The 13,215-nt window shown below is 40.0% G+C and overlaps 1 protein-coding gene across 6 annotated transcripts in view; it reads right to left on the bottom strand.

Annotated features, from left to right (window-relative positions):
• RBBP5 (RB binding protein 5, histone lysine methyltransferase complex subunit) overlaps positions 1-13,215 on the bottom strand; it is a 33,078-nt gene that overhangs the window by 15,762 nt on the left and 4,101 nt on the right. For all 6 annotated transcript variants that reach the window (XR_006103477.1, XM_042462793.1, XM_042462797.1 and 3 more), the window contains exons 4-11: positions 12,673-12,813; positions 11,271-11,433; positions 9,442-9,551; positions 6,621-6,740; positions 5,127-5,280; positions 4,958-5,029; positions 4,420-4,537; positions 1,873-1,942 (exon numbers count right to left, since the gene is read on the bottom strand). Coding sequence is in view for 5 of the 6 variants with exons in the window: in XM_042462793.1 (XP_042318727.1) it covers positions 1,873-1,942; positions 4,420-4,537; positions 4,958-5,029; positions 5,127-5,280; positions 6,621-6,740; positions 9,442-9,551; positions 11,271-11,433; positions 12,673-12,813 (948 nt within the window). In the remaining variant the exon portion in view is untranslated. The remainder of the gene's footprint in view (positions 1-1,872; positions 1,943-4,419; positions 4,538-4,957; positions 5,030-5,126; positions 5,281-6,620; positions 6,741-9,441; positions 9,552-11,270; positions 11,434-12,672; positions 12,814-13,215) is intronic.

The raw sequence follows: 13,215 nt of genomic DNA, 5'->3' as shown, positions 1-13,215 counted from the left end.
CTAGTGTAATTCTCTGTGAATATCATACCCATCCTTTAGGTAAACTGATCCAGAAACTAGTGCAGCCACAGGTATACTGTATTCACTACCAGCACTTTTAAACATTTTTTATAACTTGAAAAGGTAGATTACCAAAGAACTTTGCTTGCCCCAAACTTACTCAAAAAGTCTCAGTATAAGCCCATTCCTTATGAAAAACATCTAAGAAAACATCAGGAAATGGTACAGAGGCTGAATCTGAGTTAATTTTAATATGTAAAACCACCCAAAGAAGACTCATTATTAGAAGATTACTGACCTTTACCCTGTAATGTGTTGTTTAGACTCGTTGAAAAGACTTGGAAAAATCCTCCAGGGAAAATAAGCATACATGCTTGCTTTTGGGATGGGAAGCTGCTTTCTCATCTACACACAGTTCTCCCTTGTCCCTATCTGAAGGTAAGGGAGAAACTGAGAAAGATCTGTGCAGACTTTCTCAGTGATAGACAAGTGGCCTCTGTATGAGTGGATAGCCCAGCTGTGCAGGAACTGAAACTATTGCAGCACCACTTAGCAGCTGCCAGCATTTTTGGGGGCTGCCTAGGGTTGGAGGGGGAATCACAAGAGAGCAAGGCCAGCTCTCCACATGGTTCTGAGAACACCCTCTGATGTTACTGCTTCACAAGAAAAGAAAGAATAGGATACTTTTTCCCTGTCTTGTTATTATTATTATTATTAACCTTTATTTATAAAGCGCTGTAAATTTACACAGCGCTGTACATACAATCTTATTAATTGTTGCTATTACCTGAGATGTGGTTGCTGCTGAGGGTTATGTAAAGTGAACACCCTTCGTGTTCCCTCACAAAACTCTAAAGGATCCCAACTCTTGAATTATGATCTGCCTTACGTAGCAATAAAATTCAGAGTGAGAAGTGCTTCCATCGATCAGGAGTGGAGGAAGGGAAGACACCTGAAAGCCCATTCCATGCACTATTGAAGAGGTCTGTTCTAAAGGAGGCTGACCCCTTACGTCCACATCAGTGTGGCGTGGCCTTGTTCAGTTCACTCTATGTGAACATATCAAAGGTGATCCAGTGAGTTGTTGGCTCATCTCCATCTATAAAGCTTTGGATCTGAAGCTTCATCAGCTGAGGGAGCACTCTCCCAGTGCTGCCCGCCCCAGCCAAAGAGGGGTGATGTCAATGATAGTGATTCAGGCCATTTGTGGTCTTCTTAGCAGAAGAAACAAGACATATTAATTACTGAAAAGAAAAAAATGCCTGCCACACAAATTTAAAATGCTGAGCTTTTAGCAAATGTGCTTTCTATGGGAGGCCGAACACAAACTGGGATCTACACTTTCCTCAACAGAAAGAAAACACCCAATCCAAATAATGAATTTCTGCCTTCCTGACCAAGAGGAGGAGCTAATCTATGTTAGGCTACATTCCCACACTGCAGAAGAACTATTATTTTACTCATATTAAAGATGTATATACATTTAAGTCACTAATTACACTTACAGTGGGCCCTCCCCTTATGCGGGGATCCGTTCTGGATCCCTCTGTGTAAGGGGAAATCCGCGTGTACTGGAGACTCATTAGAAGTAATGGCGCTCGCGCGTGCAGCGCATGCCATGGGCACACACCCCATTACTACTTCTGGGGTGTGTGAGGGGCTTTTCCGGCACAGCTTTCAGCATATGCTGAAAGCCACATATGCTGTGCCCGCATAAAACATGGGCGCACTGTACTAGAGAGCAAGTTTCAGGTAACATGACAGAACACACTTCTCAATAAAAATGTAGGATTTTGCTGTTAATCTATTAATTTCCATTAAATTAATCATCCAAAAATTACAGTCCTTTAGCATTCTTTTCTTGACTTTTACCTGCTACAAAAAGCAGCAATAGGATCTACACTGGTTACATCCACTTCTTCATCTTCTGCCGCATCAGCACCTGAAAAACAAAGAGATTTAAATTACAAACTAAAATGAACTGAGAGATCTCACTGACAAATTTCGTTTAAACTCCTAGTTAGTACAATCAAACATGTAGTTAAGGGAAAACTAATACACAAAATGAAACACACACTATTCTGATTTCTAAATATTTTGCTATGGCAATGTTTGTCATTCTGTATCTAGATTATACCATCCGCTAGCAGATTCCCCAGGCTTGTTATCACATGGTGCAGAGGTGGGGGTGGTTGGGAGAGAAAGGGAGAGGAGGGGAGGGGAGAGGAGAGGAGAAGAGAAGAGGGCAAGGAGGTTCATTTCCCCCTTTGCCTCCATGCGGCTTCGTCCTCATGATTAAGCTGCACAGAGGCAAACCCAAGAGGGCCACTCACCCTTCCTCTTCTTCCACTGCCTTGATTCCTCCTCAGGAAAAGAGCCAGGGCAGCAAAAAAGAAGTGGTGGGCTTCAGTAGCAGCACTGTGCTGTCCAGAGCAGGAGGTATCACCCCTTTTCTGGTGTGTCACCTGGAGTGGTCCACACACCCCTAGTAATGCCACTATTTAGGAATCTGAAGCAACTCATTGTGGCTTTATTCTGTGTATTTTCTGCAGATTGTCTCAGTAATTGGCCCTTGTTAGCCTCAGTGTTACTGACAGAGCAATACTACACAAGTCTACTCAAATATGAAATCAACAGGGTTCATTCTCAAATTAGTGAGTATAGGACTCCAGACACAGAGGACTCCAAGCAATGTCTTTCCTGATGCAAGTGAAATTGGTGGGCTTTAGTTAACTAACCAGTAAAGTTTGTTTGTTCAACATATGTTGATATTAAATTAGTTGTCAGCTTTACAATTCTTCTAAGTCAAGAAGAGCTTTCTTGAAATACCTGAATGCATACATGTATTGAAAGAATGAATACTATTAGTTGTTTTTTTTTTAAATCCTTATGACTGGAAATTTATAATAAAAACATTATGTATATCCCAGTTGAGATTTTGCCACTGTATCAATGTATACCTTAACAATGTAGATGTGTTCCTAAGCATTACTCCTTTAACAGCAAAATTAGCATCAGTGTCAGAAACAGCAGAAAAAGAAAATGGCTATGTTCCTACACCACAAAAACGAGCAGTTCAACATATTGCAGCAAAATTTTTAATCAAAACTAACCATATTCAGATATGAAAGAAATAACCAGTAAAGTTAAGCCTTGTGTAAATAACCATTGAGCCTTCTAAAGGCCACCTAAATGCTTCCTTTATCTGCTTCTAGGGATGATTTTCCCCCTCTTATGACTTCAATTTTGGTGGTCAAATGTACAGATAAAATCTTGGCAGTATCTGGTGTAGGGATGGTTCTTAAGTAAATAAACATATGCTGGGCACAACATCAATCAGTGTCAACTGCAATTTCAAGTACCCATGGCACTCTAATAAACAGGCTACATCTCTCTGAGGGGACTCTTTGGATGAGAAACATAAAAAGGTGACTGACAAAAAGAACAGAAAACAAAATATACTGTAGGCCAGGTGCAGCAACTTAGTCCCCTCAAGACGTTGGTGAACTACAACTCCCATCATTCCTGACCAGTGGACATGCTGGTAAAAGTTGATGACGACTGTAGTCCAAAATTTCTGGTCAGTATCAGGCTGGCAACTCCTGGTTGGCAAAATAAAGTAAACCTCTTGCCAAGTAGACAGTGGAATACTACAATGATTTGACTAGATGCTCAAAGAACACAGTACAGTCACCTCTCCGTTTTCGTGGGGATCCATTCTGGACACACACACCCCGCAAAAATGGAAATTCGCATATATTCAAGTCCCATTGGCTTGAATGGGAGGGTGTGTCACATTGTTTCCCACTCGCATATATGCGAGGGACACGGATCTCAAGTCCACGAAAACTGAGGGATGACTTTATAGTGGGCCTTTCGTATTTGCTGTGGTTTGCCTCCAGGACCCCCCCGTGGATACCAAAATACATGGCTGCTCAAATCCCATACAGTGGGGAATAAAACGATGTCCCTTATATAAAATAGCAAAATCAAAGTTTTTCTGGATTTTTAAAAAAAATATTTTCAAACCATGGCTGGTTGAATATAGGGTTACGGCTGTGTAATCATTAGACATTGGGAAGTTAGTGCTTGCACGAGAATAGCTTACATCTTCCAAACCAGTGTGGTGAGTGTTGATATTCAGGCCAAATATTGTTACATCAAAATGAAAAAGGACTTCATCCGTTACTACCTATGCATACAAGCCCAATGGAGTGATGTTTTTGTAAATAACATAGCTGCTTTTTGTGCCAATCTTATATGGTACTTTTATGTGTGACAGACAATAAAAATTGCCAGGACCAAATTCTGGAGGCAGGGAGACAGTAATTTATGCTGTGGGTTTGCTAGGAAGTTAGGTCATAAGCTATTCAACTTTTACACTGAGCAGCTTGAATTTTCAATCAATGCATTCTTTACCTGTCTGCTCCGGCTCACTCTTATCTTCATCTTCTATGTCAAATTCAGACTCACGTTCCTCGTACTCAACATTTTCATCCAGTTCTTTAAAATCAGGTGCAAAAGCACTCCAGTTTTCCTAAATCACAAACCCAAAAAACATTTCACTGCCATGACATTACACAACTGTGAAACAACTACATCATCACGACTTAGCTATGCAGCAAAGGACCACAAACCATGTGTAACATCACAAGACAAACCTTCCTAAAGTCACAAGGCCTGCTGAACAAGTGGGCCACTTAATTACGTTGTGTAATGTCATAGCTGGATCTCTTTCATCCTTTTCATTACTTTATTCTCTCAACAGTGAAAGGAAGTCTCAGCCCTCTGGCTATATGCAGTTCATTTTTCAACAGTTCAGAAATTATTCAGATCTCTCTGAATAATATTTTACAAAGGATGCTGGTTCCATAGTGTTTAAGTTTGTGCAAATGGTATGGATAACTGAAAACTGAATCCATGAAACGAAAAAACATTAATCAGTGCTTCCACCTACCACTTGATTTTGAGCCCAGATGGAGACCACACCACTGGAAATGGAAGCGATGATAGGCCGGACAGGATGCCACTAAAAGACAAAGACGGCTTTGAGTGGGAGTGTTAAAAAACAAATAGGTAGGTCTCTTGTGACTATGAATCCCTTTAAAAGATAAAGAAACACTTACTGCTACATCTAGCAGCAGTTCCCCCCTAGTGCCATGAAGAATTTTCACTAGGTTTCCAATACTCTTCTCCCAGATATACAAAGCATGCTGACGTGCTGACCCTGCAACAATATACTCTCCATCACCAGAGAAACAGCATTTCTTCCAAGGTGTCCTGCAGGAAAAGGCAAGAACAAAGCAGATTTGGTTGTGCTGCTGTGCACTACAGTGAAGTAAGGGTTCTAGAGGACTTCAGCTCCAAAAGGGGTAATATTCAAAAGATAGTTTATATGTACTGAGGTGTGTGAAGTTTTGAAGCTGTAAACAGCAGTTCCGAAATGTAAATTATACCAATTAATTATATTAGTCAAGACAAGAAATATTTCCCTATGTTCATTTGTTTGATCTTATACTCAATGGATGGATTACGTATAATTAAATAAATGTTGGAAAAACTTTCAATAAAAAAATAAACCTACGGTATTATATAGGATTATTGCAAACTAAAAAACAGAATAAAGGGTACGTGTTTTGGATACGTGTATATCAAAATTCTAGTCATTCCTCTGCACTAATTGAACTATTCTCCTATTATACTTTTTGGTAATCCCAGCTTCCTGACAAAAGGAACAGACCCTCTTTGCAATCTGCAGAAGATAAAAAGTAAGCATTGTGACTGCAAAGTTTTTAACTTGAAAAAGGACTACAGAGTTTGCAGTCACAATGCTTGCTTTTCTATCATAATTTTACAGACGTTAAAGACATGTTCAGTTACTTTAGTCACAGAAACTGGCTTACTGAAAAATATAACAATAGGAGGATAGTTCAATTGGTGCAGAGGAAATGACTCTAGAAGTATGAAAAGAGTCTGGTGACTGGTCTAAGTACAGACACCTCATCAGAAGTGACACACTGAGCCCTTATCAGCCTGGTCAAAACCAAAGCTTGTCATCTCCCAGAATTATCTACAACAGCTATTTGACTGCACTGGAGTGTAGGGTGAGATAGCAGGAATTCCTCCACTTCATTGGCTGGACCCAATGGCCACTTGGCTCCTTCTCTCATGTAACACCTTCATATAAGTATGCATTAGATTACAGGCCATTATTTTCAACTCCAAACAAATCTGAGTGAGTTGCTAGGAAGATGAGACACAAGTCGCTGCAGCGCTGACAGAACCATATTCTCAACTTAGGCAAACATTTACTGCCTGATTCAATAGATATTTACCAACAAGCAAGCCTCACTGTGTTTAATAGGTTTTACTTCCAGTTAATGTCCAGATAATTGCATTTAGAGAAAGCTAGGGCATCCTGTCCTTCCATATATGGTGAGAATATTGTGGATTAATCAGTAACAAGATAAGAGCCGAAGGTTGGGTAATGCTTTAATTAACACTTCCTGAAAGCTTGCAAAGCCACTAATTATCAGATAATAAACTAACAGTTCTACAGCAAACTTTAAATACTTCAAGCAAAGTATGCCTCAAAACAGTCACCTCCTTCACAGTTTTACCTGTTCACCAAGTCCTGTAGTTTCTGCATTGGTTCTGGTTCTCCATCTCTACCACAGGTCAAGATTTCCCGACCATCATAAACTCTGATTATACGATCAGCAGTATTTATTAGGAAGCAACTGAGGGATGGAAGAGATATGCAAATACTCAGCCACTGTTTCATAAAATGTGAGTGTAAGCAATAAGATCAACATGCTAAATTGAAAACCCAAAACCTTTTTTTAGATTTCCTTCCCAAATTGGGGCATTCCCAGTGGGACAGCTGACTTTTTTCTTTGAATGGAAGACCTCAATGTCACAGCACAAGCTGCTTTTGAAAGTCCTTCAGTGTCAACAGCAGGTCATCATGTGGCATAGAAACTGTCATTCAAGAAAATATGCTCAAAGTTTTCTTGAGCATGCACAACTATTTATAGTATTTTTTCCATTTCAGTCACAATATTTAACCTTCCTTTTATACCAAAGGAGCTGTTTTTCAAATCAGCTCACGTTATGACATCTCTTCATTTCAATTTTTAAAGATGTTTAGAAGCAACCAAGGCCATCAAAATTCTTAAGCTTGTTTTATAAATCAGTTCTGGTGGTCTCTGGAATAGTACTAGTCCCTGAGCCATTGGCTGTTGGCCCTTGGGAAATTTCCAGGAAAGAAACAATTGTAGGCAATGGGTAAAAACATACTGTTAGTCCCTGGCAAACTGGAAAAAAAATTGCTGGTCCCCTGCATTGATAGCTTGAGAAGCACTGCTATGAAGAACTAAAGATCACTGAAAGGCTGTGCAGACTGCCCCTAAGTGGCGGACTGCAGCCGCCTGCAGGTGCACCGGATTGGGGCTGTAGCAACTGCACTCCATGGCCCCAATCTCTCTTCTCCACAGGGCAAAAAGGAGCCACAAAAAGCAGCTCCCTTTTGCACCCTGGAAAGGACGTAATAGCTGTGGCTTTAAGATGCTCCTTTGGCGCTGTGTCATGTAGACGCAGTGCCAGGAGCGACGTGATGCCATGCACTATGTGAAGCAGCACGCAGTGCCATGCCGCATTGGGGTGCGTGTCATGTGGACGCTATGCCCTGACTCCGCCCCCAGGCCAGCCTTAATGGCTGGTGTTCACAGCCCCTGAGTCTGCTGAAAGACTAACAGCCTGACATGCAGTAGTTCTCATCTAAAAGTTGTTAATACAAACTTCCTACCAAAGACACAATGTTCAAGACAACACAAAGTTAACTCACATGAATGTGTCCACTTGGCTACTGCTGGTGAATCACAGCATCATAGAATCATAGAGTTGGAAGAGACCATAGGGCCATCCAGTCCAACCCCCTGCCATGCAGGAAATCCAAATCAAAGCATCCCTGAAGAATGGCCATCCAGCCTCTGTTTAAAGACCTCCAAGGAAGGACTCTATCACCCTCCGAGGGAGTGCATTCCACTGGCGAACAGCCCTTACTGTCAGGAAGTTCCTCCTAATGTTGAGGTGGAATCTCTTTTCCTGTAGCTTGCAACCATTGTTCCGGGTCCTTGTTCTCTGGAGCAGCAGAAAACAAGCTTGCTCCCTCTTCAATATGACATCCTTTCAAATATTTAAAACAGGGCTCTCATACACCTCTTAACCTTCTTTCTCCAGGCTAAACATCCCCAGCGCCCTAAGTCGTTCTCATAGGGCATGGTTTCCAGACCTTCACCATTTTTGTGTCCTCCTCTGGACACGCTCCAGTTTCTCAATGTCCTTTCTGAATTGTGGTGCCCAGAACGGACACAATATTCCAGGTGGGGCCTGACCAAAGCAGAATACATGGCACTATTACTTCTCTTGATCTAGACACTATACTTCTATTGATGCAGCCAAAAATAGCATTGGCCTTTTTAGCTGCCGCATCACACTGTTCACTCATGTTCAACTTGTGGTCTACTTGGACTCCTAGATCCCTTTCACACGTGTTTCATTCAGCCAGGTGTCACCCATCCTATATCTGTGCATTTTATTTTTCCGCCCTAAGTGCAATACCTTACATTTCTCCGTGTTGAATTTCATTTGTGTTAGTTTGGCCCAGCTTCTAGTCATTCAGGTCATTTTGAATCTTGATCCTGTCCTCTGGGGTAAGCTATCCCCAATTTGGTGTCATCTGCAAATTTGATAATATGCTCCTAATTCTGTCATTCAGGTCATGATATAAAGATGTTGAATAGCACTACATGTACTCCAGCTGCCCACTGTCAGTAAGGGCATGTGGAAGAAAGAACCACAAAAAGGAAACTAGAGAAAGGATTTGAGAGCACATGGTTTGCATGTAGAAGATCCAAGCTCAACCCGCATCTTCATTGTAAAAGAATTAAGTAGCAGGAAATGACAACCACTATCAGTCAATATAAAGCAAGGATAAGAATGTGTGAACTCAGATACTGTTGGATTGCAACTCCCATCTTTCCTCAAATATTGACTATGCGAGCGATAGCTGACTGGAGTTGCGGTCCGTAACTTCAGGAAGTAACACATTTATAGTTTCCCCTAGAGATGGTTATAGAAATAAAGCCCTATTCACACTTTCAAAGAGTATTCACACAGAACACAGAAGAGGAATTGGAATTCACTCTGTCCTTGTTCCAACTAAGAATTGTACACACACAAGACTACACACATATAACCATCTGTTCTAGACCATTAGGAACCTCATACGACAAGGGTTACTAACAGCACACACATTTGGAACACACAGAACATGGTAACATTCTGTTCATCACACAAAATAGTGGAAACTGCTCTTCTCCACTATGTTTACAGTAAACACAGTTTGAAAATGTATATAGGGCTACAGACTTAACTCACCTTCCTTTTCGAGCAAACTCTATAGATTTAATAGCTGTGGTGTTGCTAGTTCCTGTTGTTACTCTGAATGAAGCAACAAGGTCTTGAGTGTCTGTCTTTAAGACCAAGATCTAAAGAGACAAACAAGAAATAACTGAAGTACCTTTTCTTGTTGTCTATACACAACTTTATCTTTATTTAGTTTACAAGAAAAACAGTGAAAGCCTGCACAGACATCAACATGTGCCATAACAAGTTGCAGTTCTACCAGTAACCTATGAGATGTTAATGAAGGGATGTAACCACATCAGCATGCCTCATCCCTTAAAAAAAGTAGCAGTAACACCAAGGGCAGATGATGAATTTAAGGCAATGATGGCACTCATGGAATGGATATAAGTATATAAAAATCTTTGTAAATGTAATTCATCCTCTAAAACATGGGAATATAGAATCAAGGAAAATGTGTAGTCTAATCCTGTCCATCAGACAGGGGAATAAAATCCATCAGTTACTATTCATGCCTGATTCAAACTGGGTATAATTATCCAGCTATACCTCACCACTTTGATCTTCCTTTTTTATTCTATTCCCTTTTCTTTGTCTTTTTGGTTTGTGACATCTGATGGTACTGAATGATTCTCCTATATATGAACTTGAGCTACTTTGGAAAAAAGCAATTATCTGAAAGGTAAGATATAAACTAGAAAGAAAGAAACACAGATGGGAGCATGTGTGTCTGTGTGTATGGATGTATCTGCTGGGGACTAGACACACCTAGAATTAGTGAAGAAAAAACTCCAATCATGTAACAGTCCCTTTTTTCCACTATGTATCCTGACTGGCCAGGCTTCTCAATTTGTTGGGCACAAATGTGTGCCCATAGGACCCTCTCCCTGTTAAAGTACTGAATTTGTTCTGAGTGTAGCAATCAATCATATCCTTAAAACATCTTCATACATTCACTGAGTGACCAAGATGAATTATATAAACAAAACTTTTAAGTGGCAGGCATATTTCTAGCATGCCTGCCATATTACAGAAAAGTAAACACCAGAACATTCAAAGGTGAGCTATAATTCTATAGATTTTTGGTCAAATTAATATAGATGTAGTTAGCTATGTCTTCCTGGTGGGCATCCAAAAATGTACCTCAATTTTCCTCTTCAAAAACAAGACAATCAAACAAAGTTCTTCTTTGCAAATAGAGCACCCATGCAAACTGCTGAACAGCTTGGCAGACATTCCATTGTCTATCTGATCAAAACACTGCTATACTGTCTATTAAGTTTAATATCTGCTATATTCAAAATTATCTATCCCACCTTTCTACATTAAAGTGGATTCAAATCAGCTCACAATCAAATGTGTGGATTTTGAAGGTAGAATTCCAAAGCCTTACAGTAATTGCAACATTTCTAATACTGATTTCACCAGTAATCCCAAAAGAATGTTTTGACTTAAATAGATCTGCAACAACCAGCTCCCATACATGGTTACACATAATTAGTCTAAGTGTGTGTGTGTGTGTGTGTGTGTGTGTGTACAACAACAATCCAAAGAGAAATCCTACACACGACTAGTCAAATTTATATTCCATTGAGTTCAATGAGACTTAAGCAAGTATGAACTATAGTCTATGGGTACAGTACTATGCACGTTTACCTGGGAGTTGGCTCTACTATCTCAGTGAAATTTACTTCAGAGTAAACATCATCAGGATTATGGTGCCCAAGTTATTTAAGGGAGATTTTAATCCACACAACGGAAAGGAACGCTGTTTTAAAGGGTGTTGTACAACAGATAGTTAAAACCTCAATCCACTATAGATCTGTCCAGTGACTGCTCACCTTGCCTTTAGCATTTCCTGTATAGATATATTCTCCTCGCCGGTCAAAAGAAGCCACCACATTCAGATCAGAATCATCATCCACTGGTAGGACAACATGTTTTGAATCAGACAATGTTAGCATGACTGGGGCAGACTTCATTGGGCATACCAAGACCTTGTTCCTTAAAAAGTAAGGAAAGGGGGAACAGAACAAGAAGCAAAAGAGAGACATTTTCAAATATGAGAATCTAAAAATGCCACTATCTTTGGGATTAGAATTAGGAAACTAATTTAGGAAAAAGAGGTAAAATATGAAGCTCTTTATTACTATCCATCATATCAATAATACATATCTCTTCTTCAGAGTTTTAAACAGTATGTTCTAATGCTTTTTATCTCTTCCATTAAAGTTATCTTGTTGGGTGAGGGATGGGAATGGAAAAGTAAGGAAATGTAAGGGAAGCAGGTAGTAAAATTTTAAAAAATTGGGTTGAGAGAGAATTTTTTTTCATCATTTGGATTGAATAACTTCAACAATCCCACACTAATAACTACTAGAATAATGCAAAGGATATGTATAGAAGAATAAGATATTCTTTTGTGCAGACTTTACAAACACAAAGAATAAACACGGTCATACTTCTGGTATAGGAAAAGAGAGAGAAAAGGTTTAGGAGATTTGAACCAGTCTGGCAGTACAGATCAAAAGATCAAGAGAACAGAGGGAGCCCCCTGCCCCCCCCAAAAAAAATATTAGAAGATGGAAACAAAGAAAATGAAGGGACAAGAACAAGGAAACATGTTTAAGGACAGAAGCCAAGCAAGATGCTCAAGTTGCAGATAGCACGGGGCTTTGTGGGGGGGGGGGTACTTCCAGAGATGGCAGTGGGAAGGAGGTGTGTGTGTGTGTGTGTGTGTGTGTGTGTGTGGAGGGCGGGTGCTTGGCTTTGCTCTTTACCATAGCCCTGTTCTCCTCTTGAGAAAAACAGGGCTGCAGCAAGGAGGTGCAGGGGAGGCCAGCTGGTTATCACCACTCTTCTAGGGTGCCATTCAGTGCAGTCTGCATGCCCCACACCACCTAGTGACACCACTGAGTTTTAGTAAAATATAAGAGGTATTCAAAAACATGCCTGCAGTCATATTTCTTGGTCCCACCCCATTTCCAACATCCACACACCTCCTGACCCTGCTCCTGACATCTAAGAGCTGAACAGAAGCAGGGTATGAGAACAGTTTTTAGTTTTTCATTTTCAACTTCTGCACAAAAATCTAGCCAATTTAAATTGTACCCAAATGAGACAAAGAACAGATTTGAAAAATATATACTATGAAATTTGAACAATGATTAGAATACTACAACTACGAAAACTTTCAGCCTTCTCAAACCACCCAACAAAAAGATCTGTGTCAATATTACTTACTGATCTCGAGGATGATACTGGACTTTCAGGATAGGTGAAGGGAAACGAAATCTCTGGTCACAATCACCTGTAAGAACATCCCACTGAGATACCATATTATCAGTTGATGCGCTAACCAATTTGTGACCATCTCTACTCCAGCTAAAAAAAAAAGATTAACATAAGATTAATATATTAATATAACCTCTCAATTACTTTGATCTTAACAATAATTTTAAATGGTCATTTTCTACAGCACCTTAATCCTATTTAAATCAAAAGTGAGTCCTGTCAAAAGAAGTGAATGCATATAGTCTGCAATGATTGTATTTCATTTCCAATGTCACTATGATTTTAGAAATGATCAATTCTGTGCATGGAGCATGTTTTTAAACATATCCTCATACCAGAGTAAAAAATATGAGGAACACCAGCTGTGAGGAACACCTCACCTGCTACAACTACCAAACCTCATCTTACAACGAGCCATGTGCTTTTTCCTTCCTCTTTTCTGCAATGATCTTGCAATGTATAAAGTTATCAGTTTCTACTTTCATCACTTGT

The sequence above is a fragment of the Sceloporus undulatus genome, chromosome 4 (assembly GCF_019175285.1).
Source record: "Sceloporus undulatus isolate JIND9_A2432 ecotype Alabama chromosome 4, SceUnd_v1.1, whole genome shotgun sequence".
Classification (NCBI taxonomy): domain Eukaryota; kingdom Metazoa; phylum Chordata; class Lepidosauria; order Squamata; family Phrynosomatidae; genus Sceloporus; species Sceloporus undulatus.
The sequence above is the reverse complement of the archived record's forward strand: the minus strand, read 5'-3'. Positions and strand labels throughout refer to the sequence as shown.